The sequence below is a fragment of the Sinocyclocheilus grahami genome, unplaced genomic scaffold (genome assembly GCF_001515645.1).
Source record: "Sinocyclocheilus grahami isolate Dianchi unplaced genomic scaffold, SAMN03320097.WGS_v1.1 scaffold32.1, whole genome shotgun sequence".
Lineage (NCBI taxonomy): Eukaryota > Metazoa > Chordata > Actinopteri > Cypriniformes > Cyprinidae > Sinocyclocheilus > Sinocyclocheilus grahami.
Window position 1 is genome coordinate 4,286,921 of NW_015505211.1, and position 25,757 is coordinate 4,312,677.

The 25,757-nt window shown below is 35.3% G+C and overlaps 2 protein-coding genes across 6 annotated transcripts in view; one reads left to right on the top strand and one right to left on the bottom strand.

Moving 5' to 3' along the window:
• Positions 1 to 8,638, top strand: part of LOC107577922 (adhesion G-protein coupled receptor G2-like) — a 15,389-nt gene extending 6,751 nt beyond the window's left edge. For all 3 annotated transcript variants that reach the window (XM_016263958.1, XM_016263948.1, XM_016263953.1), the window contains exons 19-32: positions 544 to 755; positions 1,619 to 1,838; positions 2,033 to 2,189; positions 2,612 to 2,782; positions 3,043 to 3,165; positions 3,265 to 3,310; positions 3,417 to 3,520; positions 3,630 to 3,751; positions 4,394 to 4,665; positions 4,794 to 4,893; positions 5,456 to 5,739; positions 7,198 to 7,299; positions 7,392 to 7,532; positions 8,076 to 8,638. In XM_016263958.1, coding sequence (XP_016119444.1) covers positions 544 to 755; positions 1,619 to 1,838; positions 2,033 to 2,189; positions 2,612 to 2,782; positions 3,043 to 3,165; positions 3,265 to 3,310; positions 3,417 to 3,520; positions 3,630 to 3,751; positions 4,394 to 4,665; positions 4,794 to 4,893; positions 5,456 to 5,739; positions 7,198 to 7,299; positions 7,392 to 7,532; positions 8,076 to 8,182 — 2,161 coding nt within the window. In that variant the 3' untranslated portion in view covers positions 8,183 to 8,638. The remainder of the gene's footprint in view (positions 1 to 543; positions 756 to 1,618; positions 1,839 to 2,032; positions 2,190 to 2,611; positions 2,783 to 3,042; positions 3,166 to 3,264; positions 3,311 to 3,416; positions 3,521 to 3,629; positions 3,752 to 4,393; positions 4,666 to 4,793; positions 4,894 to 5,455; positions 5,740 to 7,197; positions 7,300 to 7,391; positions 7,533 to 8,075) is intronic.
• A 529-nt stretch (positions 8,639 to 9,167) lies between these two features.
• Positions 9,168 to 24,543, bottom strand: LOC107577946 (gamma-aminobutyric acid receptor subunit rho-1-like). 3 transcript variants are annotated; one of them, XM_016263972.1, is made up of 9 exons: positions 24,336 to 24,543; positions 24,109 to 24,225; positions 22,458 to 22,570; positions 18,688 to 18,755; positions 18,037 to 18,260; positions 15,550 to 15,632; positions 11,967 to 12,119; positions 11,063 to 11,256; positions 9,168 to 10,132 (listed from the first exon to the last, which is right to left on the bottom strand). In XM_016263972.1, exons 2-9 carry the CDS (start codon positions 24,219 to 24,221, stop codon positions 9,830 to 9,832), a joined length of 1,251 nt encoding a protein of 416 aa, XP_016119458.1. In that variant the 5' UTR covers positions 24,222 to 24,225; positions 24,336 to 24,543; the 3' UTR covers positions 9,168 to 9,829. The 3 variants fall into 3 exon arrangements, with proteins under 3 accessions (XP_016119458.1, XP_016119452.1, XP_016119465.1); XM_016263966.1 differs by having other exon boundaries at positions 24,109 to 24,543; XM_016263979.1 differs by having other exon boundaries at positions 10,065 to 10,132; positions 11,015 to 11,256; positions 24,109 to 24,543.
• Between the last annotated feature and the right edge of the window lie 1,214 nt (positions 24,544 to 25,757).

The following is a 25,757-nucleotide window of genomic DNA, read 5'->3' on the forward strand; positions in this document are numbered from 1 at the left end:
GCCACAAACACATACAGTATACAGTATATGTACTGTAGTATATGAGTGAAGGTGTACATTATATATAATCTAAAAACCTTAACACACAAATACACACATGTTGCTGTTTATGTTCTATGGATTCATTCCATAGACGTAAAGTTTTTTTTATGCTGTACAAACTGTATAATGGTTTTTATTTTGAACAAACTGTCATTTCTATCCTCTTACCCTAACCCTACCCCTCACACAAAACTTTCTGCATATAGGCGTAATGGTTTTTATACTGTACAAACCGTATATTTTATCGCCCTACACCTAAACTTGGCCCTCACGGGAAACTTTGTGCATTTTTAGATTTTCAGAAACAAATCATTTAGTATGTTTTTGAAGCCTTTTGAATTACGGGGACACAGGAAGTGTCCTCATAAAACACCTTCACATTGTAATACCTTTGTCATACGAATGTCATTATACAAATTTGTGTCCTCATAAACCACATAAACATGCACACATGTGAATATGCGTTTTCTTAACAACACTTTTTATTTCATATGTTTACAGCTTAACAGGATTGGAAGGTATGCCAAGTATAGTCATTCCCCTGAATGGCAGCTGTAATTCATCTACGCCCATGTTCCAAAACATTACCACAACCTCTCCATCTTTCACAAGTACCTCGCTCTCGAACACAACCACCGTCAACGCTACAGTCTCCACAACAGAGTCCAACTCTGTGAATGTAACCACTTCACCTGCTAATGTAACAGCCTCAGGTAATTAAATACGGTACAACCGGGATATTGTTAGGGCACATTTAACACCAAATCTTTTCAAAGAACAATAATAATTAAAAAATAATAATGTCAAAATGCAGTAAAATGTATTCATACAGTTTAGTTTGGGGACCAGTTCTCACTATTAACTTACTATTAAATACAACTTTTGCTTGAATAAACTACTAATTTACTGTTTATTAATAGTTAGTTGTTAAGTTTAGGTATAGGATTAAGGGATCTAAAATACAGTCATGCAGAATAAGGCATTAATAAGTGCTTTATAAGTACTAATAAACAGCCAATATTCTAGTAATATGCATGCTAATAAGCTAAATAAACTAGTTAACAGTAAGAATTGTTCCTTAAAATGTTACCTTATTTAATTTTATTTTATGTTTGAGAAATTGAAGCCTATTTTAGGACCATCAAGGTTTTTTTTTTAAATATTGTGACATTATTTTTTATGACAGTTAAGCTAATAAAAAAGCAGTACAATTTGTTTTAAATAAGCTTAAATGAAAGGCAATGCAATAAAAAGCAACATGATAAACAAATATACAATTTTTTTTCTTTCATTAAAATACTGACAGTGACTTTTTTTTTTTGCTTTACAGTAATGAAAATTGATAACGTCCTAGGTTTTATTTTATAATATTCTATTTCATTCCTTATTTTGGGGTAAAATGTGACTCAGACATGTTCTTGGCCGGTTTAATGAGATTCACCTTGTTACTGTCACAAATTCAATGTAATTGTTAATGCTGTTTATTGAATGAAAAGACAAAGAAGCATTTAAAAATTAATCGGGGATCAATCAATCATGCAGTCGACTGATTTTGTACCTCTTTTTCTTTGTATAGTGTCCACGACCATGTCAGGGGCATTAGATGCTGAAGGACTGTTGAAGTTGAGTGCAAATGCCTCGTCTTTAAACGCCACTCAGGTGGAGCAGATCTTATCACAGCTCGAGTCACTCCTCTCTGGGCCCAACATCAGCCTGGCTCTGGCAAACACCTCTGTCAATATTGTCAACAACCTCCTCGATGTTCCTGTAGCTGTAATGACTCCTTTCTCAAAGAGGTGAGACACACTCATCTGTGGCCAGGTTTATTATTATTTTGTCCCATTTAGTAGAAGAATTGAGTCAAGCTTTAAAAAGGCCAACGTAGAAAGTACATTTACCTGAATTAAGCTTTAACTGTACATAAGATTCAGAAAAAAAAATATTGTCTGATATACTGTATACAGTCAGGCTGTTTGTCTCTGGTTACTAGGGCCATTGGGATTGTGGACACAGTGGGTCTTAAACTGGTTGTGTCAGGGACTAGTCAGTCAATACTTTCACAATCACTGGCTCTGGCAGTGAAGAAAGTCGATGGGACCAACTTTCAGGAGACGTCATTCTCATTAATCGAAACATCTAGCATGCAGGTAACATTTCCATCATTAATTCTGATTCAACTTAATTCAATTTACAGACTATATATAATGGAAATGCTGCTGTTTGGTAGCTAATGTAGAATAAGAGAATAAAAATAGAGGTACAGTTTTGTAGGCTGGCCCTATACTGGTTTGATTTGAATGAAATAATAATTATTATTAAATTAAATTAAATTATTAAATCAATTAATTAAACTAATATTTTTGAGTATCTCAGAGTAGCCTTTGCCAGGTTAACTGCTTTCAATATAGGCATTTTTGACAATGATCAATTTTATATCACTTTATATAATTATCATGGCTGTTCACACTACACAAATGAAGTGATGAAACTGTACATGTTCATGAGTACAATGATTTGGGTTTTATGGGTCAAAGCACCTAGTTTGGTTGTGCTGTGTTTGGCATTACAGATTCGAGGTTACCCCAGCCTGGAGACTGAAGACATCATGGTTCAGGTTCAGTCCACTCCTCTGGGTTCAGTCATCCTCCCAGCATCCCTCACACAGAACCTCACGACAGAACAGCAGCAGCTCGCATCTAGAGTCCAGTTCAACTTCTTCCAGAAGAGCACCTTCTTCCAGGTCTGAGACAGAGCAATGCTTTTGATTCAAATGAATTGGCTTTGTATTAAGATGACTGCTGCATATTTGAAATAGCTGAATGGTGTAATGTGAGCTGATAGGATATATGACTTAGTCTAGATATTATCTGGCTAGCACATCTCAAAACAGTATATGCTTGTATTGCTGTAGTTATTGTGTTAAAAGCTTTAGTTTAATTCATGTGAATTTGATCAGAGCCACAAGTATCTCTGAACTCTTTTTTTTATATTTCTGTTTAGGACAAAAACCTGAATGGACGTAAACTAAACAGCGGGATTGTGGGTAGCAGCGTGGCTAACCTGAGCATCTCTGGCCTACAAAAGGAAGTGCTGATAACCCTGCGAAACACAAAGCCCATTCCGGTGAATATAAATAGCAATTATATCACAACAGACATAAAACAGATTTGTAGTTCAATACAATGCTGATTTCTTGTCTTATACTCTCTTTTTCCTTCACAGGCTAACTATGTAGCTTCCTGTGTATTCTGGGACTTTGGATTAAATGGTATAGGTTGTCTTTTAATGTTTCCTTCTTTACCAAATAGACTGTTTGTTTTGGGGTTTTTTTGTTGTTGAAATGTGCATTTTAACCATTGATTATTGGTTCACAGGTGGCTCAGGCGGCTGGAGTTCTTCTGGGTGCCGTGTGCTTAATTCTTCTGCTGAAGAAACTCAATGCGCCTGCAATCACCTTACCAGCTTTGGTATTCTGCTAGTAAGTTACAGCGCAAAGAATCTACATCACCTGACGTTTCTTTTTTTTTAAATAAGACAATTCGATTCTTTGGGATGTTACAATTGTTTGGTTAAATCTTGCCTGACAGGACATTTCTAAGACTGTCATCCCTGAAGATCATCTCAACATCCTGACATTCATTACATTCATTGGCTGTGGAATCTCAGCTATTTTCCTGTCTATCACTCTGCTCACTTATCTGGCCTTTGGGTAAGGATCCCTGTGAGATTCACCATATAACTTCTCTTTTATTTGAATGTATTGACTTTATTATTATGTACTATTAAAATATTATTAACTTGGATTTGATGATTTACAAAACCTCTGATTAAAATTCAAAACTGCAATGTACACTAATAATTTGGGGTCGGAAAGATGTTTTAATATTTTGGAAAGAAGTCTCACCAAGGCTGCATTTATTTGATCATAAAATATAGTTAAAACTGTAATCTTGTGAAATACTATCACAATTGGAAATCAAGTTAATTTAGCATAATTTCACACTTTTTCTCACACAGATATAAATATTGTTTTATGTTGTATTATTATTAATATATTATGTTTTTGAAAGCTTTTATTTGATCAAAAATACCGTAAAAGCCGCAATATTATGAAATATTATTAGAATCAGCTGTTTCAGCAGTTTTTCAGAAATTCTAATATTATAATATTTTTTGAAATATTATAATTCTAATATGCTTCTGATAAGTCTTCACTGTAAAAGTCTTTATTGTCACTTTTGATCAATTTTAATGCATTCAATTGCAATTTAAGTTGACCCCGAACTTTTGAATGGTAGTTTATGTATAAATTATAATATATATATATATTGTTTTTGAAATCTCTCTACAGTAAATTGCGCAAAGACATCCCGTCTAAGATCCTTATTCAGCTGTGTTTGGCCTTGCTGCTGCTAAACCTGGTGTTCCTATTGGACGCCTGGCTGGCTCTGTACCCAGATGCTGTAGGTCTTTGCATCTCCACTGCTTTTTTCCTGCATTATTTCCTCCTGGCGTCTTTTACCTGGATGGCACTGGAGGCCGTCCACATGTATCTGGCCATCGTCAAGGTGTTCAACACCTACATCCCCCGCTTTATGGTGAAGATAGGACTTGCTGGATGGGGTACATGACTGATTTGTTACTTACATTTTACCTGCACAAGGTCATGTTTGGTCTTTGAAGGCTGCTTTGTTGAAATAGTTTAGTCTGTCTGAGAGCAGATGAGCTCAAAATATTTTGTTTCTTTAAAGGCATTCCTCTCGTCGTAGTCATAATTGTCATAGCCGTTAACAAAGACAACTATGGCCTTGTGACATACGGGAGATATGGAAACGGAGCGACTGATGATTTGTGAGTAATCCCAATCCCAATTTTTCTCTCTTTAAGTCGCTGGGGTATATTTGTGGCAATAGCCAAAAGTACATTGTATGGGTCAAAATTATAGATTTTTCTTTTATGCCAAAAATCATTAGGATATTAAGTAAAGATCATGTTCCATGAAGATATTTTGTAAATTCCCTACTGTAAATATATCAACTTAATTTTTGATTAGTAATATGCATTGCTAAGAACTTAATTTGGACAACGTTAATGGCGATTTTCTCAATATTTAGATTTTTTTTGCACCCTCAGATTCCAGATTTTCATATAGTTGTATCTCGACCAAATTTTGTCCTATCATAACAAACCATACATCAATGGAAAGCTTATTTACATTTTGAAAAATTGACACTTAAGACTGGTTTTGTGGTCCAGGGTCACATATATTTTAAAAATGATATTCCATATAAATTATATAAAATCTAAAAATTATTTGTAACATTTTAATGTCAGATTAAACTCTGAATATGAATGAGGAAACATTACAGCTTTCTTTAATGCTCTTTTTGTACATTTTGTTTTCGCCCTACAGTTGCTGGATAAAAAATGACATTGTCTTCTATGTTGCTGTGGTGGCGTACTTCTGTCTTGTCTTCCTGCTGAACTTCACCATGTTTATCGTGGTGATGGTCCAGCTGTGTCGCATCAAGCAGCAGAACCCTCACAACGTGCAGAATCGCAGCGGCTGGCAGGAGATGCGCAGTGTAGCTGGACTCACCGTGCTTCTGGGCCTCACCTGGGGCTTCGCTTTCTTTGCCTGGGGTCCTGTTAACCTGGCCTTCATGTACCTGTTTGCTATTTTTAATGCTTTACAAGGTGGGTCCCAATTTGCACAGGTGCCCTACCACTCTTGAAAGGCTAAATGGACCCTTTTTACTTTCTTAAAAAATGTCTCTGGTATTACTGTGCACTATTTATCATTGCGAGTTATTATAAAGAAAAGTAAAAAGTGTATTTTAATAATCTTATCTCAAAATATAATAACTTTCTCCACTTCTGAACCAATTTTCAGCTAGGGGCTTTCAAACTGGTGTGTTTGAAGAGGTTTCCTTGGAAAAAAACAAAACGAATTTACAAATGATATTATTTAGGAAGGTCATAGATAGCTATATTTATTGTGAAACACCAATACAAATATATCTTAATTGCCTGAAATTTTTGTCTGTAGGTTTATACATCTAACATTACAAGTGGACATAAAAAAAATAACTTATTAGAAAAAAACACTTATTACAAATTCAATATTTTCCAGATAATATTTTAAGTTAATGTAATTAATTATTAATTTATTTAATTCATTATAATGAATTAATTTAATTAATTGAACATTAATTTGATCAATTTTTAATTAGCACATTTCACTTATTTAACTTTGGTATAGTAAAAATATGAAGGCAAGTTATTTATTTCCACATAATATCACATGATTTCTCACAAAGTATAAAAGTGTCTTTATATATAAAATATATCTGACTTTATGTTGGAAGGGGATCCCTTGCAAGGGTATTAACATGTTTGTGGGTCCTCGTTAAGCAAGTTATATATTTTTTTTACAACCGTTCAAAAGTTTGGGATCAGTAAGGTTTTTAAAAATGTTTTGCATTCTCTTATTATAACAATTTAAAATAAAATAAAGCAATAAGCCCCAAGAAGCCGTGGTTTACAGTGAATTTATAACAGCTAAGGAGCGTTGTTAAAACCCCCTTAGCTGTTATAAATTCACTGTAAACCACAGCTTCACGGGGCTTATTGCTTTTATAAAACGGTTATTCCATATACGTAGTAAGGTTTTACAAAATAAAACGGAGCAAATAAAATGTAATGATATGAATAAAAACAGTATTCTTCCACCAAACAATAGTTCCTCAGAATCAGTTGTGGTTGCCGAGCAACACACAGAAGTAAACAAAGGTGTATGTTTGTAGTGTAATTTACAACAGCTTCGAAAGTGGCTCAGCCAATCAGAATCAAGGACTCTCCGTTTTATAATATATTTTAAAATATAATTTATTCCTGTAATGGAAAAGCTGAATTTTCAGTGTCACTTGATCCTTTAGTAATCTCAATCCAGACATGTGAACAGTAATCATTTTCAACACGGTCCATTTTGCAGGATTGTTGTGTTGAGCTGCTACTTTAATTAGTTTCACATTTCGCAACCCACTGTGTCAGAGTTCCTTAGTGGAATCCATAACATTATCGGGTGACACATGTCAGGGATTATTTTTAGTGTTCTGATGGAATGTTGACAAGAACGTACCTGTCCCCTCGCAGGATTCTTCATCTTTGTGTTCTATTGTGCCATGAAAGAAAACGTCAGGCGACAGTGGAGGACATACCTGTGTTGTGGCAGCCTGAGACTGGCAGAAAACTCAGGTAAGAGGCCTTTGGAAGTTCATGCAAATGTCTGACTTGCTTTTATGCGGCGTGTTTATCTAATTACCACCCTTCTATCTTTTACACAACAGAATGGAGTCGCACAGCAACTCAAAAGATAAAGAAAGCCTCCAAGAAAAGAATGTTTTCATTCCGCTCGTCGAATTCTAACAATTCTAGCTCATCTTTCCTGAACCATGACAGCTTGGCATCTGATATGCCCATAGACATCAGTGAGTATTACCTGCTAGACAGGCTGTGTTAATCATCTTTCAGCGTGTTTATTACCTGAAATTCCTAGTTGAAACCGCAGGTGATGCTTACTGATCTTTAACTGGTAGCACAACCCTCTTCCACTTCCTCTTTTATTCTTTGTTTTAGTCACAGACATTCAACTTGAGTTAAATGAGACAGAACAAAATGTATTATTAAAGGAATAGTTCACCCACAAATGAAAAATTGCTGGCCGTCTATCATTTACTCACCAGTGGATCCTTTACAGTGAATGGGTGCCGTCAGAATGAGAGTCCAAACAGCTGATAAAAACATCACAATAATCCACAAGCAATTCACATGACATGCAAATTTTCATTTTTGGGTGAACTATTCCTTTATCTAATTAATGTAAATTAAAACATTTGTATACTTTTAAACATTTATGATTCAATATTAAATCTAAAAATGAAGCTATTTGAATAATCAATGTTTCTACATTGGCCAGATTAATTCTGTTGTGAAAGAAGTGCATAATTTGAGCTGTTTGTCTGTGATTGCAGGCAACCCGATTGACGACAGGATAATAACTGCAGCAGAAGTGCCCAGCTCAGGTTCTGACGTGGTATTGAACGAGATCAACGACCAGTACCGAGGTCAAAGGTCATAATGAATAAACTGATCACAGCCGGAATGAGTGTGTGTGCATGTACGCGTGTACTATGTTCTAATGAGTCACTGCATTTCACTGGTATTTTAAATTTACATAAAGTATTGCGTGTTGTATATTCAACAGAAATATTACTTAAAATGAAGCACTCTAATTAATGCAATTAAATAATGAAACTACTACAGCAATGCAAAACCTTTTAAACCAACAACAACAACATTATCTGATGGTTTAGGTTGCATAATTTTTCTTTGTAGTTGGATAATTGTGCACTTAGAATAAATTGGATAATTGTGTATGAAATGAATTTATATGCTTACACTGCTATGGTTCAATGACTTGATTATTTTATCTGTACGAGTCTGGAACATTCAAAATCGTGCATGTTGTCACATGTATTTTATTTTTGTATTTTCATAGTTTTTCGAAATCAAAATGTACAACATAAGAGTATAACAAAAGAAATACAAGTTGTAGAGTGCCTGGTTGATAGTTTTCAGTTTTTTTTTTCACAAACACACTTGTGCATTCAATCTGCAACATACTGTACATTTATGAATTAAGCAAGTTCTGAAGGTCCAAATGTTGCTGTACAAAAGCACAATCTCCAGTCTGATTGGTTGGCCTGCTACACAATATCCATGAATCAGATTGCACAGGTATTTAAAAGTCAACCAGGAAATAAAAGTTGTTTACAAGAAGCAAAGGCTCAAACGTTTTTTTGAGGTTCATGGCATCAAATGTCTACAAGTAAATTCTTAACAGTAATGTTGCATAGTTTGTCTAGTGTTATGCTCTCAGATTTCAGATCTACCCACAGTTTCCACAAAAATATTAAGCAGCACAGCCGGTTTTCATCATTACTAATAAGAAATGTTTATTGTGCATTAAATGTTTCATAAATTTCAAATATATTAAAATAGAAAACAAAATTTCACATTATTACAGTTTTATTGTATTTTGATCAAATAAATGCAGCCTTAGTGAACAAAAGAGACTTTTGAACGGTAGTGTAAATATCATGAGTGAAACTCTGGACTGTGATTGGTCCCTTTACAATGTCACTCAAGACAGCTACTTCCTGTTCAATTAGGCGGTTCTAACAGAAAAACATGGCCCAAAATTTCAAAAGTCAAAAGTCCTACTATGTGAGACTAGCATGAGGGTTATTTTATTTAATTTATTCACAAGTTTACATGTTCATATAATTCTTGAGCATATGAAGCAGGTTGGCTTGGTTTCAAGTTTCCGGCTCTCGGATCTAATGAATTCTAGGAGATAAAGCTGAGGTGATGGATGGATCCCATAACAACAGTCACAAGAGTGAGGTAAGCAGCTGTTTATACAGTATATCCTTGAATGAGGTGAATATGCTCCTTGCCTCTGAGAGTTTGACAAAAAGACATTCCTTCACATGCTATAAGAAATGCCAAACGATTAAAGAGATCTCCATATCTAACATCCATCTGGATCTTTCTCCAGTTACACTTAATCCAAACTGTCCACTTTGTCAGGTCACTTGTGCTTACTGTCAGAGCGTTCATTTTGACAGCCATCACAGGCCCAAAGTTCAACTGTCTTGTGCAATAAGACTGGCTTATCCTGGACTTATTACGGCGACTGGTCAGAAAAACACAAGCTACACGATCAAGAGTAGATACACCAGTAGATGATGTTGAAGAGAAGATATGCCACTGGAAAGATGATTCTGGAGTACGAGTCAATCATGTAGCTGTTGCTCATTATGAATCTGATGTTTTTGCCGACTGAGCGCTTCCTCCAGAGTCTCGTGCCTTCGGTGGGCGGAGGCTCAGTGGAGGAGGCTCTGGGTGGGATGGTCTGCGTCGTGCTGGGTGTTGTGGGGAGCTCGGGGAAAGGCGATACATCTATGTCATCGTGAAAACAGCCGTCGTAGGCCATAGCCTGGGTTGCGTCGTAGGAAACTGGAAGCTTTGGTAGGAAGATAAATGCGAGAAAGTAAATATCTGTTATGGACCACAAATAACAGTGATAAAAAATGTATATTAATTTATATTAAAATTATACATTGAAGTCAAAGTAAAATGCCATTTACAACCCATTTGATTCCAGTTGTTAACACTGTAAAGCCCAAATAAATTAATTTGGGTTTTCCTTCAACCATTGCAAGAATTTGCTTTACATTTTTAAAACAAAATTAAAATTAAATTGTTCTAGTTTGGTTATTGTTTTATTTTAATATTGTTATTATTTTGACAGAAACCATGGTTACCAAGGTAAAGTTTTGTTGGGCCAATTTAATTACGTTGTTTTAATTTATTTGACCTATTTATGAAATAATAATAATACGGTAATTTTTTTAATAAATGTTATAATGTTATTTATGAATTAATAATTTTATAGCTTTCAAAATCTCAGCTGTTTTAATTTTTTATAAATAAAAATAACTTATTTATGAATTAATTAATATTATTGTTGTTGTTATAGTATTTTGGCAGAAACTATGGTTAACAAGGTACATTTCTGTTAGGCCAATGAATGTATGTTGCCTTTAAATTTAATAATAAAATTATCTAAATATGTATGTATAATATATTATTTATGAGTTAATACTTTTATTGCTCTCAAAATCTGTTTATTTTTTTTATATAAAATAACATTAAAATTAAGTTATTTTAATTTTGTTAATAAAATAATTAAAATGTATGTAGTTATATTATTTTTATTATTGTTGTATTTTGACAGAAACTTTGGTTACTATGATAAACTTTTGTTTGAATTTGTGTTGCCTTAAAATTACCATAGGGGGCGATGTGTAGCTTAAAAGTGAATATTCAATCTTGGTCATATTACCAGAGCAAAAGCACCATATACAATCTCTGATCAGTCCGTGACTCTGACCTTTCCTTTCTGAAGTTTTTTCATCTCTTCCACTGTAGTGAAGTAGTTCACAGCAGCATATTCAATGACCGACAGGAAAACAAAGAGGAAACTGGCCCAAAGGTAAATGTCCACCGCCTTCACATAAGACACCTGAGGCATTGATGCTGAGACGCCTGTTATTATGGTAGACATGGTCAACACGGTTGTGATTCCTGTAGGAGATCAAAAGAAACAGAAAGAGAGGGCAGAGTAACAAATAAGAAGCGGTTTCACGGGAAACAGACATGACATGTTAAGAAGAGGCAGTTCAAAAGTTCAAGCAAATAATGTTTCCATCTATTGCATCTCACACAAGAGTCCCCAGCAGATTATGGACGGTCAAATTGGGCGAGAAAGCAAATGAAAGTGTGAGAAACGCATGACATTCAGTAGTAAAGTTCTTTAAATGAGTCACCGTTTATTCCAAATTTGCACACACACAGTGCAGGTTGCAACACTTCTCATTAGTCCCGACTCCTTAAGAAAACATTCAGGAAGACACACATTATGTGGACTACATCTTCTATTCTATTGTGACTCTCTCTGAGCTTGTGCTCTGATGTCATCGACGTGTGTGAAAAGAGCAACTTCCTGGCTGGGTGTCTAACGCCTGCTGGCCTGACTATCAAGGTATTTTTGAGGTAATTCAATTCTGTTCTCTCTAAACCGGTTTGCACTTGTTCCTGAGCGTAATAACCAGAGAGAACAAAGTAAATACACACAGCGCACGGTTACCAACCCACCTGAGGCGATATTACAGAAACGTCCTGTCACAGGTCTAACGTCTTAAGATCTGACATGTTAAATAGAACAAATAAATAGAATATCATTTCTAAATGTATTTATAGATTCTAAAATTAGGATGTTTCTTTGGGAGGTTTACCTAGAGAGACACGGGCCGGTACGGCTCTCCTGTCGATCCAGAAGGACACCCAGGAGAGCATGACCATTAGCATTGTGGGAAAGTATGTCTGCAGCATGAAGAAGAATATGTGTCTCCTGAGGATGAAGTTTATGTACAGCCTGTTATACCAGCCTGAGAGAAACAAAGAGGACGGGACATTTACAGCAGATAAAGACAAAATAAAGGAAATAACAATATTAAACCTTATCACTAGGGCTGCACGATAAATCGAAATGGAATCGAGATCACGATTCGAAAGAAGCTGCGATTGTCATGCGTATCTTTCAGTGAAGCACGGTTCTGTGATCAGCAGTAAATCTCCATCCAAAGGCCAGAGGGCGCTCTCGCGCTGAAACTCCAAATACTCCTCGCAGAAGAAACCCAGAAAATGCCTATCACTGCAGCTGAATAAACAAGATTCAACTGCTTTCATTGATTCAACATGACTAATAAACACACGACTACGGCAATATACAGTTTATCGGAGTTCTTATTGTTATAATTTTCATTAAAATAAAGTATATTTATAATGCAATGCCTTTATCACTGCTTAAATACTATGAAATATGATGTGTGCCTTATTCTGTGTAAGAAGCCACATCATCTCACAGAAGGATTTATTTCAAACACTCGACTGACGTTATGAAGTGAGTTTGGAGTTAAAATATGTTATTAAATGTGGTATTTTCACATGCTTTCAGATGGAGCAGCATTTACTTCACAGAGCCGTAGTTCACTGAGAAGCTATGCAAACAGCTGTCATTATCGCGAACGATTTCTTCGATTTCAGAATCGTGCAATAAAATTGTCTGAGATTTTTTTTTTTTTTGCGTAACTTGTCAGTGAACTACGGCTATGTGTAGTAAATTCTGCTGCATCTGAAAGCATGTGATGATGATTTCCTGTTGATTACAGAACCGGCTTTACTAACAAAATGCGCATGACAATCGCATTCGATTAATCGTGCAGCCCTACTTATCACAAATGAAAAAGAAAAAAAGGAATCATTCTCAGGATATGCGTTGCCCCATGACTTACTGTTGATATATTTAACAGCATAATGAACTTAGACATATCATTTCATACATGTTAGATGATTTAGTTAAAATAATTTAAAGGGATAGTTCACCCAAAATGAAAATTAATTGCTCACCCTAATGTTGTTCCAAACCAGTAAGACCTTCGTTAATCTTCAGAACACAAATTAAGATATTTTTGATGAAATCCAAGAGTTTTCTGACCCTGCATAGACAGCAAGGGATCTACCATGTTAAAGGCCCAGAAAGGTATAGTAAGGACATTGTTAAAATAGTCTGATATGACATCAGTGGTTCAAACATAATTTTATGAAGCTACCTTTGTGCGCCAAGAAAACAAAAATAGTGACTCTATTCAATAATAACAATGTCCTTAGACTACCTTTCTGGGCCTTGAATGTGGTAGTTGCATTGCTGTCTATGCAGAGTCTGAAAGCTCTGGGATTTCATCAAAAATATCTTAATTTGTGTTCTGAAGATGAACAAAGGTCTTATGGGTTTGGAACAACAATTTTCATTTTGGGTGAACTATCCCTTTAAATTCAGAAAGTAAATATTTATTTATTTTAAATGAGTGAAATTCAGTGACATTTCTTAAATGTTAACTTTATTTATACATTTTCTACGAAATATGTGACATTAGCCCCTTTCACACAGTAATACCAGTAAATTGCCGTAAAATTACTGGAAGGACTTTACCGGTAAATACAAAAATGCACTGTTCATACAGGCAACGACATTCCGTCTTTTTATCGGTAAAGCACCATTCCCACATCCGTTTTAAATACTGATAAATTCTGTGACATCATTAACCAGAAATGACCTCTTAACGGCTACACTTCCCGGTGTTGTGTTTGTAAATATGAAGGGGTATACACAGTCAGTGTTTTTGCTGATGTTTTTGTTGATGCCGATCTACACAGCGTGGGGTAAATGCATCATCTGCATCAGAATGTTATGATTGGCCCAGAGTAGACGTCTTACGTCAGCGCATTCTGAACTCAAATTTGCTCATACCGGTAATATTTATTCTGCATTTACACACAGCATCATACCGGTAATTTACAACTTCCCTTGAACGAATTTACTGGTATTTTTTAAAAGGTCCTGTTCACACATGATCTCTTAAAGGGGTCATATGATGCGATTTAAATTTTTCCTTTCTCTTTGGAGTGTTACAAGCTCTTGGTGCATAAAGAAGATTGCTGTGGATCGCCGGATCTGCTTTCACCGAATGCAACAAATGCCTCATTTATAATGGGTTTTAATGTTTTGTCTCGTCGCTCCGGCCGGACAGGGCATCACAGTATGGTAAGGGGCGTAACATTTCCGTCACATGTTTGAGGTATCCGGCCAATCACAACACACTGGATAGCTGGCCAATCAGAGCACACCTCGCTTTTCAGACGGATGAGCTTTGTAAAAATCGATGCATTTTAATTCATTTTTATTTCAGTTTTAGTAATTTTAGTACTTTAACTTCAACTTATTTATATTAGTTATGTGCCAAGACAACATTTCTAATTTTTGTTTACATATTTATTTACAAGTTTAGGGTTTTAATCTAATATATATATTTTTTCAGCTTTATTTCAGCTAGCAAAAACTATTTTTACTACTTTTATTTAACTGACTCATGACTTATATTCCAAGCCTTCTGAAAGAAACAATAGTTTCTATTTTGATTAGAAACTAATTTGTTTAAGAAACAGGTCATTGTTATAAAATTGGCATTTATTCATACATAAGTTTAGTCAGGTTTGACGCCAATTATACTAAATGCCAAGAAGAATGTGTTTTCACTGAAAATCTTAAATCGTAAATTTTGGTATGCACAATGCTATCATATGGCTTCAGAAGACTTGGAATTTAGCGCCCAAGTGATATTATGAACCACTTTTTAAAGTTGACTGGTCCTGGGTAACTGTATACCTTACCATTAAAAGTTTGAGGTTGGTCTTCGGTGTCACATGATCCTTCAGAAATCACTATACTAATCACTAATATGCTGATTTTGTGCTAAAGAAATTATTATTATTATTATAAATGTGGAAAACTATTGTGCTCTTTAGTATTTTTGTGGAAACCATAATACATTTTTCAGGACTCTTTGATGAATATAAAGTTCATTTAAAATAGAAATCTTTTGACAAGGCTTTACTGTCACATTTTCTCAAATTAATGTGTCCTTATTGAATAAAAGTATTTGTTTCTTTAAAAATAATAATAATTATATATATATAAAAAAAATCTTACTGTCCCCAAACTTTCAAACATTTGTGTATTTTCACTGTACAAGCTGTGAACATCCTGCTAAATTTCTTTTGTGCTCCACAGAAGAAATGAAAGTGAGTAAAAGAATTTGTCATTTTGGGGTGAACTATTCCTTAAACACAACATGCTACATTTAGGATATGTTTACAGGTATACTTAGAGCATTATTTCTAGAGACTAATTATTTCCTTGTACTCTGTTGATAGTGCTTAATGTTGAGTGTACATGCACACACAGACGGTCATACTCACAACTCTCCAGCTCTAGAGAGCAGTTCTGTGTGTCTAGAGGGAACCTGCTGAAGTCCATAGAGCAGAGAGCCGTCACTGTGATTCTGCAATTCACAATTCAGGACAGCCTTAACAAATCACTTACAATTAGACTGAAAAAGTCCCTTTAAAATTGAGACGTGATATTGTGCTTAGCAAAACATAAAATCAAGAAAACAATTCAGATGAATTGAAATGAAAACTGATCCTGCGCATGAACTGGCTCAGGCACACCTGATCATGCACACAAGCCTACACTTGCCATGCATGCTGCTAATTCTTTGAAAAAATTATTGTCCAACTATAGTTAAGAAGTACTTAAAAAAACACACATACACACACCTCATTTGTCAAAGTAAACAAAGGGGATTTGGTCACACATAATTAAACCTGTATGACTTTTTTCCCCATGAAAAAAAAAAATCTAATCAGTGTTGTTATCGTTAACTAAATTAAAACTTTTAAAAACCTTTTGTTAATTAAAATAAAGCTGAAATAAAATATAAATATTAAAGGGGTCATATGATGCAATTTCTTGTTTTCCCTTTCATTAGTGTGTTATGTAGCTGTTTGTGCATGTATATGATCTGCTGAGTTACAAAGCTCAAAGTCTCCCACCAAAGGATTTATTCTATCTAAAAGAGAAGGCTGATCCAGACCGGGCTAAAATGCCTCATTCAAACACGCCCCCCCCACATGTCTACATCACGATGTGGAAATATTTGCGTAATGCCACCCAAATGTGCACGCAAAGAAAGAAGGCGTGGCTTCAGGAACCGCAGTAGTGTTGATGCAGCCATGTCAGGGAGACGCTGTGTGTTTCTGTGCGAAAGCAAAAGCACATTATTTGGCCTTCTGGAAGTAGATGCAATTAGAAATCATTGTTAAGATTTGTTTACAACAAAACAGCACAACCCAGATGTTCGAATTTGTGCAACGCATTTTATGGACAACAGTTTTGTGAACCTAGGAGAGTACAAGGCTTGCTGTGCTTTGCTATGACAATCTTGTGCTTCTGAATCAGCGACTGTAAGTATGTTTTGTTATTAGTTTAAGTATTTGCTATTGACTGTTCAAATGTAGAGTTTTGCGCAGCGCAGAGTTAATGGTAAGGGGCGTTACATTGTGGCGTTCGCCCAATCACAATGCACTGGGTCAGCTGGCCAATCAGAGCAGACTGTGCTTGTCGGAAAGAGGAGCTTTGTTGAAAACGACGCGTTTGAGAGAGGCGGGGCATAGAGGACCTACAATAATGTACAGTATTTGAAAAATTATGTGTTTTTTGAACATTAAAGCATATCAACATATTCTGTTACACCAAATACACCAAATAATGATCTTTAAAATAGCATCATATGACCTCTTTAAATAAAAAACTTAAACTAAACTAAATGTTTGAAATGCTGCCTTGGCAACTAACTGAAAAAAGTTAATAAGTTACTAAAATTAGTAACCGAAATAATTAAAACCAAAACTGAAATAAAAAAACTTTAAAAATTCAAAAGCATAAAAAAGGACTAACAATTAAACTTAAAATTAAAATAAAAATGGAAAATATAAAAATAAAAGCCAATTAAAAATAATAATACAAATAGTGTATAAATAATAATAAAATAATACTAATTCTGTTGTAAAATTTACATAAAACTTTCACTCAGATTTTTCCATATAATGACAGTTTACAGTTATGATGACAATTAAAGAACAAAACATAAAAGTAGTCCATACAACTTGTAGGCCATATTTCAATCTTCTGAAGCCATGCAATATCTTAGGTTTATGAATAAACTAAAATTTAAGTCGCGATTCACTAATAATCCTCCACTTGTGTTGACCACTACAACACAATCCCAAAACAAAAGTTCAGTCCTATCCATGAACCAAGTTCACTTGAAAGAACTGGCAGAAAAAGTAAATGAATCAGACTGATCTGGTTCTCGAGTTCAACTCACTGAACAAATCATTCAGTCCAGAGTGTGAACAGATTCAACTGCTTCACTAAATAGAATCAGCTCAAAACAAAAAAAAAAGTTTGTTCAAGAATCAGATCCAGTTCTCCAGTTCTCACTGACTCGAGGATCCAGTCATAGTGGTTCTTGAGTTAAAAGCTCACTGAATTGGAAGATTATCACTGAACAATGACATTTGTGAATTACACAAAGTTGTATGACTTCAGAAGGCTGTTTCCTCCATTTGTGGTATGGAAAATTCTTCAAAACATCAAATTTCTTTCTTCAGAAGAAAGAAAGTCATACAGGTTTGGAACAACATGAGGCTTAGTAAATGATGACAGAATTTTTAGGTTTGGGTGAACTGTCCTTTCTTGACAAACTTTACTTCAAAGTAAAGAGCTGAAAATATCTTGTTTCCTTTCCTATGAAATCTTGAAACACAGCAAAATGCAGAAATTGCTAGTTTCACAGCTCTTGTAAAAACATCTGGTTCCGGGAAAGTGGCTTCATGCGGTACCTGACGCTGTAGAGAATGTTTCCATCTGGATAGACTCTGAGCATGATGTTTTCCATGGTGGTGTCGTGAATGAAAGAACGCTTGGAGTGAACAAAGAAGACGTCAGGCACCCAGATCTTTTTCACCAGCCGAGCGTCAAACGTTCGGCTTTTGTTATTGCTGGAGGGGAAGGCCAGTCTGTCGTCCTGCCAGTAATGCCTAAGGTACAAGGTCATGGTAAAGTCCTATGCCCACAAAAGACATGAAAACGATTTTGTCAGTTTGCTTAAGCCACTCCTTCATACTTTGAAAGTCACTGTGTATATATGATTATAACTGGTGCCAAACATTGTTTTCACTACATAATCCTCATACTTCAATTTATGTTATTAGCAACAGGATAAGGAAAAATAAAATAATATAAAAATGAATGACACTTGAGTATATAAAGACATGTATATCGAACACGTTTATGGATTTAACATGCTTTTCTGCACACATTCATAGTCTTTGTTGTTTTAACCTTTGCCCTCTGCCTCAGTCCTGAATCCAATCTGTTTAAATGATCGAGGATTTAAGCTTGATGTATGACTAGCACTGGGAGTTGAGGGTGTGCAGATCTCACTGACAGGTTAAAGGTTAAAAGTAATTTATAAAAGAGCAGACACTTACCATATTGACCTCTGAAATGCTGTCAATGCTCTCCACCTGCACATCGATGCCCACTGGAATAGCTGAACCTGGACTCAGTGTCACAGAAAAGAAACAGAATTGGGGGAAGATCACATAGAATAAAAAAAAAAACAGAAATAAATCTATTTAATATCTCAGTTGTTTCTCTTAGACAGTAATGTGTTTAAATGGTGACTTCTCAGTCTTCTGATTCTCATTTAGCTGAGAAAAACAGTCTCTGCTAGACATAGGCGGAGGGTGAACCAACTCCAGGGTAAGGCTAAAAGCAACCAAATGTATTAAACATTATAAACCCGTTTAGGCAAGAACCAGACATGGGTGTCATCATGTAGGCAAAAAAAATGTTTAATGGGACTGAATTTGTATTTAACGTGATTACAATTTAATAAAAACGTTAGAAATTGATAATTATATAACGTTTCCTTTCCATTGTTATTCAAACAGCGAATAAATTATATATAGAAAGTGACATTATCACTAACATTGATCTATCGTGAGTTTAAGCACTCTAAAAAATTTTTTACTATCGTTATAATCACTGAAGCTGTATACACTGTTAAATTAATCTCTTAATTACATTGTACGTATATCTGCGCTTTGTTGTTTATGATGAGAGAATTCGCAAGAGTCCGGAATTCAGTCAGCGAACGCGCGCGCACTCAAAACGGATGAGTTTAAACGATGACTCATCTGAACGCTTCTGATTGGCCATTGCATTCCTAAGCTCAAAACATATGTGTGTGATTGGTTAAAATGCGCAACACTGTAAAAAAACCTAAAATGAAATACGGTGCAACATAAGCAGATCTTAATTTAATGCCGCAATCGACACTGTCTATTCATATTCACTTTGTTAGCAACAGACGTAATAGATTTAATTTGTTTGTGCAGGGGCATTTTTGTCCAATTTAGTGGCATTTTTGCCCCAAGTCCCCGTGGCCAGGGGAAGGCTTACACGCTCCGCCTATATGCTGCTAGAGTTTCAGTCAGTTTCTTTCAAAACTGTGCACAGATGTACGAAAGTCACTCAAACATGTCTCTTTAAACTCATCTAGCATCAAATGATCTGAGCATTGTTAGTAAGATCAACCTTTTACCTCTGTAAGTTTGGGAACTGAAACTGGTTCGGATCCATAAAAAAATACCATAAGCGTGCATCCTTCTGCTTCTGATGTACAGGACACCTTACTAAAATACTCTGAAAGTGCTGCCTGCTATTTAGCACGAAGCATACAGCGTGAAGTCTGATTCATGTCACAAGCTCTTTTGTGCTAGTTTTTTTTGTGAATCAAAAACATACAGCGCAACCAGTGAAGTCTGATTTCCAATCAAAATGTCTTCTGATTCCTGTCCTTCCTAGTGAATCATTTATGATTCAGTTGGAATAGTTTCTCAATTGATCTGACTCATTTACCTAACTGTGAGTCATTAATTTGTCATGTCCAACTCCCGGAAAGCCTTATGTTAAGGCTGGAAAGACCTAAATCAGTGTAGCTACGGGCTTGTTCAAATGACAATAGTTAAAGATACACATTATGAGTTCTGTCAGTTGTATTTTTTTTTTAAATTAAGGATATCTTACCACATGTGTGTCCTTTGTTGTTTTTATCTATTATTGAAATGATCCCATGCACATGCCAACACAATTGCATTTCTGTTTTCCAAATATTTCTTCCTCTAATTCAAAATAATTATCAGTGTAACCTTGAAGAAACAATACAGTCTGATTCCCTAAATTGTAGCCTGTCTATGTATTGCTAAACTGTCAAACTCTCAAATCGCCAACTATTTACTTCTGAGATCCATCAGTGGAAGCAGGAATCAAATCAAATGAGTAAATATTTGTGAGAGAATGACTATGTAATTGGCATTGTCATAACAGAATGACTCGACAAACGTATGTTTAACAATCATAGTTGTGTCTATCTGCATTAAGCACTCTGCTGTGAATCTTCTCGTGGCAGCTGTTTTTCTTCAAGGGAATTGTACATAACATCAGTCTCTCAAGTCACAGCTGCATCACGTCAAACAAACACATGGAGACCAGTTGTAATCTCTCTAAGTAGAGCAGATGTATTTAAAGTGTCTGATTTTTATCCATTATTGAATCATCTCTGCATCTAAAAATCTGATTTGACCACAGAACCTAAAACTGCTATGAGAAATTCCAGAGTTCATAGCTTGAAAATGCGAATAATTTTTTCAGAATACAAACTAAACTCTCTATTTCTATAATATTTGTATTATTTTTTTATAAGACATTTAATTGACTATCACTGACTAACAAAGAAATTACATATAAAGTGTCAAATAGTTGTCTCATGACTGCGTCATCAACCACATAAAATCTGAAAAGCGATGTTAAGCTTCCTACAAACAGAAACTTAACTCAGTGCACATGACTCGGCGTGATTATCAGCCTCTCGCTGTTTTCAGAGAACCACCAGCACAAATGATGTTCCCCTAATCTGGACTGAAATACAACTCAATCTCAGTGTTCACATGTAGTTATTAGCAGAAAGAGAAAAAAAAACTACTATGGTTACTATTTTTCGGATATATACCATGTTATTCTTTAAAGCACCTTGGAATATCATTTAGTACAATGCTAAACAGTATATTGGTAGTTGACAAATAACGTGGACATGAACATATCAAACTACTGTATGATATATGAGATCATATGACCATATACCTTTCTTACAGGGTTGTTGCTTCACAAATACATTCACCTAAATGGACCTAAAATTGCAGTTAGAACAGAAAGTCTCATACAAGAAGATTATTTGATTGAAAAAACAGCATACCATTCTATGTTCTTATTTTAAAAACAGCAACCTTTGGCTAGCCTGTAAAATTTAGCTACACTCTCAGGCTTTCTCAGAGAGCCACTGGGATTATAATGCAGATTACTGTGCATAAAACACAGCTGTCATCTGTGTATTGTCTGCTTGGCACTACTACCAATGTGGGTCAGAGTGTTTTTTTTCTGATTTGGACACATCGCAAATGATTTTCTAACCTACATTTTTGACAGTCTCAGCGGCAGAGTCACATTCTGATCATTTGGCCCACGGTGACTTTTAAAGCTCTTGATCTTGAGTTCAGCCAGTGTAACAGAACACCCGTTCTGTGAGTTATCTCAATGGACATATACTAGGAAATAACAGCAGCAAGTATGGGTGATATCTCTATCGGCACAGCATGTTTCATACAAAGTAATCAGCTTAAAAAGCTTGTGGGAACGAGACTTTCAGAGAATAAAGTGGTATGTATAATATCATTTGAAAGAAAAGATCTACGTATATATTTATATAGATTTTCATCTAACATTTATGGTCATTACCTGCTGCTTACGTAATAGTGATCATTAAAATTGCTGTCATAGTGTGAAACTTAAAGTGTGTGATTTCCATCAGAAAAACGCATCACGATTCCCATCAGCACCTCATTGTATCTCCTTTTTTCCCCACTCTCTATCTCCTGAAATTATCCCAGCTGTCCTCGTAGTACCTCTCTGGGCTGTATTAGTGCTGTTGTTGTATGTCACATCATGTAGTCGTGAAACTGTGCGGAATGAGTTTGCATTCCCAGGCATTCAAATCAACCATCAAAAAACCAAGATAACACATGACGCTTGGTATATATGAATGCAACAAGCATGTATTTTGAGAATACAACTGTTTTTACTGACTTTGCAAAGCCAAAAGTAATTTGTAAGTTGCTTTTAAATGGAAAGATTCCCTCACCTCCAAAACCAGGCCTCATGGCGAAGTCGTGATCTTCAATTCGCAACAGCTGCTCTGACTTAATCAGCAGAGATTTGGTGCTGTCAGACTTCTTAGTCTTAAAGTCTATTCGTCTGTTTGAAAAGAGACAAAATGGGGACTTTAAAAAAGTAATCTAACAGATAAGCAACCGCATACACAAAGTTAAGTTTGGGTTAAAAACTGTACTGACCGAAGCTAGAAATTTGAAAGAAAGTGTTGTGTAGAGAAATTAATTCAACTTTAGTATGCAGCAATCCAGAAAGCAGTTTTCGGTAATACTTTACTTAAAGCTTTTATATATAATTTATTATAAAACTATTTTAATGCATTACTATGCCTTGTAATGCACATTATAATCTCATGAATAATTGTAACCACAGTTATAGTACATCATAATACTATTTAACTGTTCATTGCTACACTTTTAGAAAGTAGCATTTAAATGATTTACACTTTTAGACCGTATCAAGTATACATTAAAACATAACAAACAGCCAATATCTGATATAACAAGGAATCTGCAAATATTTTAATGCATTTTAACTTGGGTTACAATTATTTATAAAAAGTTATAATGCATTTGAACATACATTATAAATATCTATAAGTACTTTTTAATGCACAACAACAGATATTTCTGTTGTAATATGTATTTATTATTCTAATCAAAAGCAATACAATCAAACTCTGACTAAATTTGCCTCTTATTAAAATATTTTGCTTCCTGTTTTGATTTGACCTGAGTCATTTCCAGGTGCCATTTCTGCACTAAATGAGTCCCACTGACTTACTAATACAATTAATAGGATAAACATTCACATTATTTGATAGATTTAACTCTGTTTAGTGTGTTTAACCTTTTTGCATTATATTTCAGGGACTGTAAGTTTCTTTTAGTAAGTTTCTCTTAGACTGTAAGTCAGTATTTTAATGTTTTGTTATATTATGTTAACACTTATATTGGCCACAACAAACTCAATAGTTCAACCCCAATATATTGAAATAATGTAGCACTTTAAGACTAAGTTTAGGGTTAAGTTTTTTTTTTTATTTAATTAAATTAAATTTGATAGGATATACAGTATATATATATATATATATATATATATATACACACACTATAATAAACAAAAATAGAAATAGGGCACAATATACTGTATCAATATGAATACATTTTCTGGATTCATATTTTTATTTATTTATCCAATTAAAAAAAAAAAACTGAAACTCTCTGCCTCAAGTGACACTGTTACCCGAAAATGACCTCCCTCTGGATCAGTACTAAAAGACTGATTGCTGCCCAGTGCTGTTTTTGTTGTTTACCTCACTTATCCAGCTCAAACATGAGCTCAAATTACAGAGTTCCTTTATCCACAATTAATTATACCTTCAAACACACACAATCCAACAGCCCCAAATTGCAGGTCAAAACACAGCGCAGGGCTTCAAATAAACCCTAACACATCAATCCACAGGGACGAGACCACAATAACTAAGACCAAGAGTGTAAACAGGCTGACACGGGTATTTAAATTAAACAGAACGGAGCTGATTGATTATATACAAAGCCAAGTCCCAACTACCAGAGCATTCTGCAAATGCATTTAGGAGCAAGCAAAAGCATCCTCACCCTCCATGTTTGTGCCGTGTGTTTTCGCCCAGGTAGACGTCCTTGTGCCTGCGCTGGTTTTGCGTGTTGCTTCCTTTGAGCAGGGTGACGGGCCACAGCCAGGCCAGGCACATCAGCCTTAGTACAGAGAGAGCAAAGTTCATGACCGAGTCCTGAGCTCCAGAATCTGATGCGGGGAGAAATAGAGAGACGGTGTGGGATCAGTCTAACTCTCTGGAGTTCCTTACCCAGCATCCTTTCCTTCTCGTAGTGCCGCCCATTCCTACACAAGGGCCCTTAGATCCACACCGGGCAGTAAAAGTTACACGGTCCCATTTGAAATCCTTTGAGCTCTGCTTTTGTGCATGTGTGTTAGTGTGTATACGGCTGGCGGTCTGCGATTCCCACCCTGCCTAAAAGCCTGTCTGCTCTTCTGACCATGTTGCTCTCCTGCGATCCCCCTCCCTCTGATTAAAACCAAATATCAATTTATTTCTATAATGACAAAGGAATGACGTTAATTCCTCTCTAATCTTCTTACATGCAGCTGCTGAAATCTTTCAGTAACCTATAAACTCCATGGGGAAGGGGAAGGGGAGGTGCATCACAACTAGAACTAACTCTAACATCAGGATAGCTAAAAAAAAAAGCAACTAGTCCTCCATTTTTAGGATAGTACCCAATAATTTTTCCTTCAAAATCAAACACAATGCTTAGACACAGACAGCTTGATCAACTGACTTTGTATCTCTGACAGAAGAAATCTATGCTAATATGTTGATCATGCTTATATGCTGATTTATATGCTGAAATGAAACATTTCTAATAATTATTATCAGTGTTAAAAATTGTATTGTTCTGCTTAATATGGAAACAGTGACATTCTACCATTCAAATTTGATGTAGTTTATATTGAACTTTCTGTCTGTCAACCGGAACTTAACATTGTAGACTTATATTTGTTTACTGAGTATTTTACATTCTGAATAAGCTCTAGCTGTAAATGATGGAGAGATGAAAAGGGAGGGACAGAGGGAAACAAAACAGGGATGGGAGAGGAAAAGAGAGGCTTACTTTAAAAGACAACTAGGCAATATATTTATATTGTTGTGTAAATACATGTATGCCAACTTTGAGAAGCATTAAAACGTTTGTGTAAATAAACGTAAAGGCCATGTCATATGCAGCTTCTGTTCCACTTTTGTAGTGTAAAGATGGCTTTTGATGATGCTGATAAACAGTCTAGCGCTAGTCTATAGATTGGAATAGATTCTATTATATAGTATTCTGATTGACTGAATAAAAGACAACACAGACACATTTAATAAGGCAATTATAAAAATTTGCCCTTTAATGAAAAGGTTCATTTATATATACAGCGTGCACACACACACATAGCTTTCAATTGTGGAAATGACCGCTGAAAAATACATTTTAAAGGGGTCATATGATGCGATTTCAATTTTTCCTTTCTCTTTGGAGTGTTACAAGCTCTTGGTGCATAAAGAAGATTTGTAAAGTTGCAAAGACTAAAGTCTCAAATCCAAAGAGATATTCTTTATAAAAGTTAAGAGTCAGCCACACCTACCTAAAACGGCTCATTTTAACATGCCCCCACATATCTACGTCACTATGTGGGAAGATTTGCATAACGCTGCTCAAATGTTCAC

Coding starts and splice junctions, on each gene's coding strand:
- LOC107577946 (XM_016263966.1), bottom strand. CDS start 24,251: ATGAACTTTGCTCTCTCTGTACTAAGGCTGATGTGCCTGGCCTGGCTG. Junction 11,257..11,966: donor ACCGGCCCGTGTCTCTCTAG/GTAAACCTCCCA, acceptor GATCTCCTACAG/GAATCACAACCGTGTTGACC. Junction 10,133..11,062: donor AAAAACTTCAGAAAGGAAAG/GTCAGAGTCACG, acceptor TTCCTACCAAAG/CTTCCAGTTTCCTACGACGC.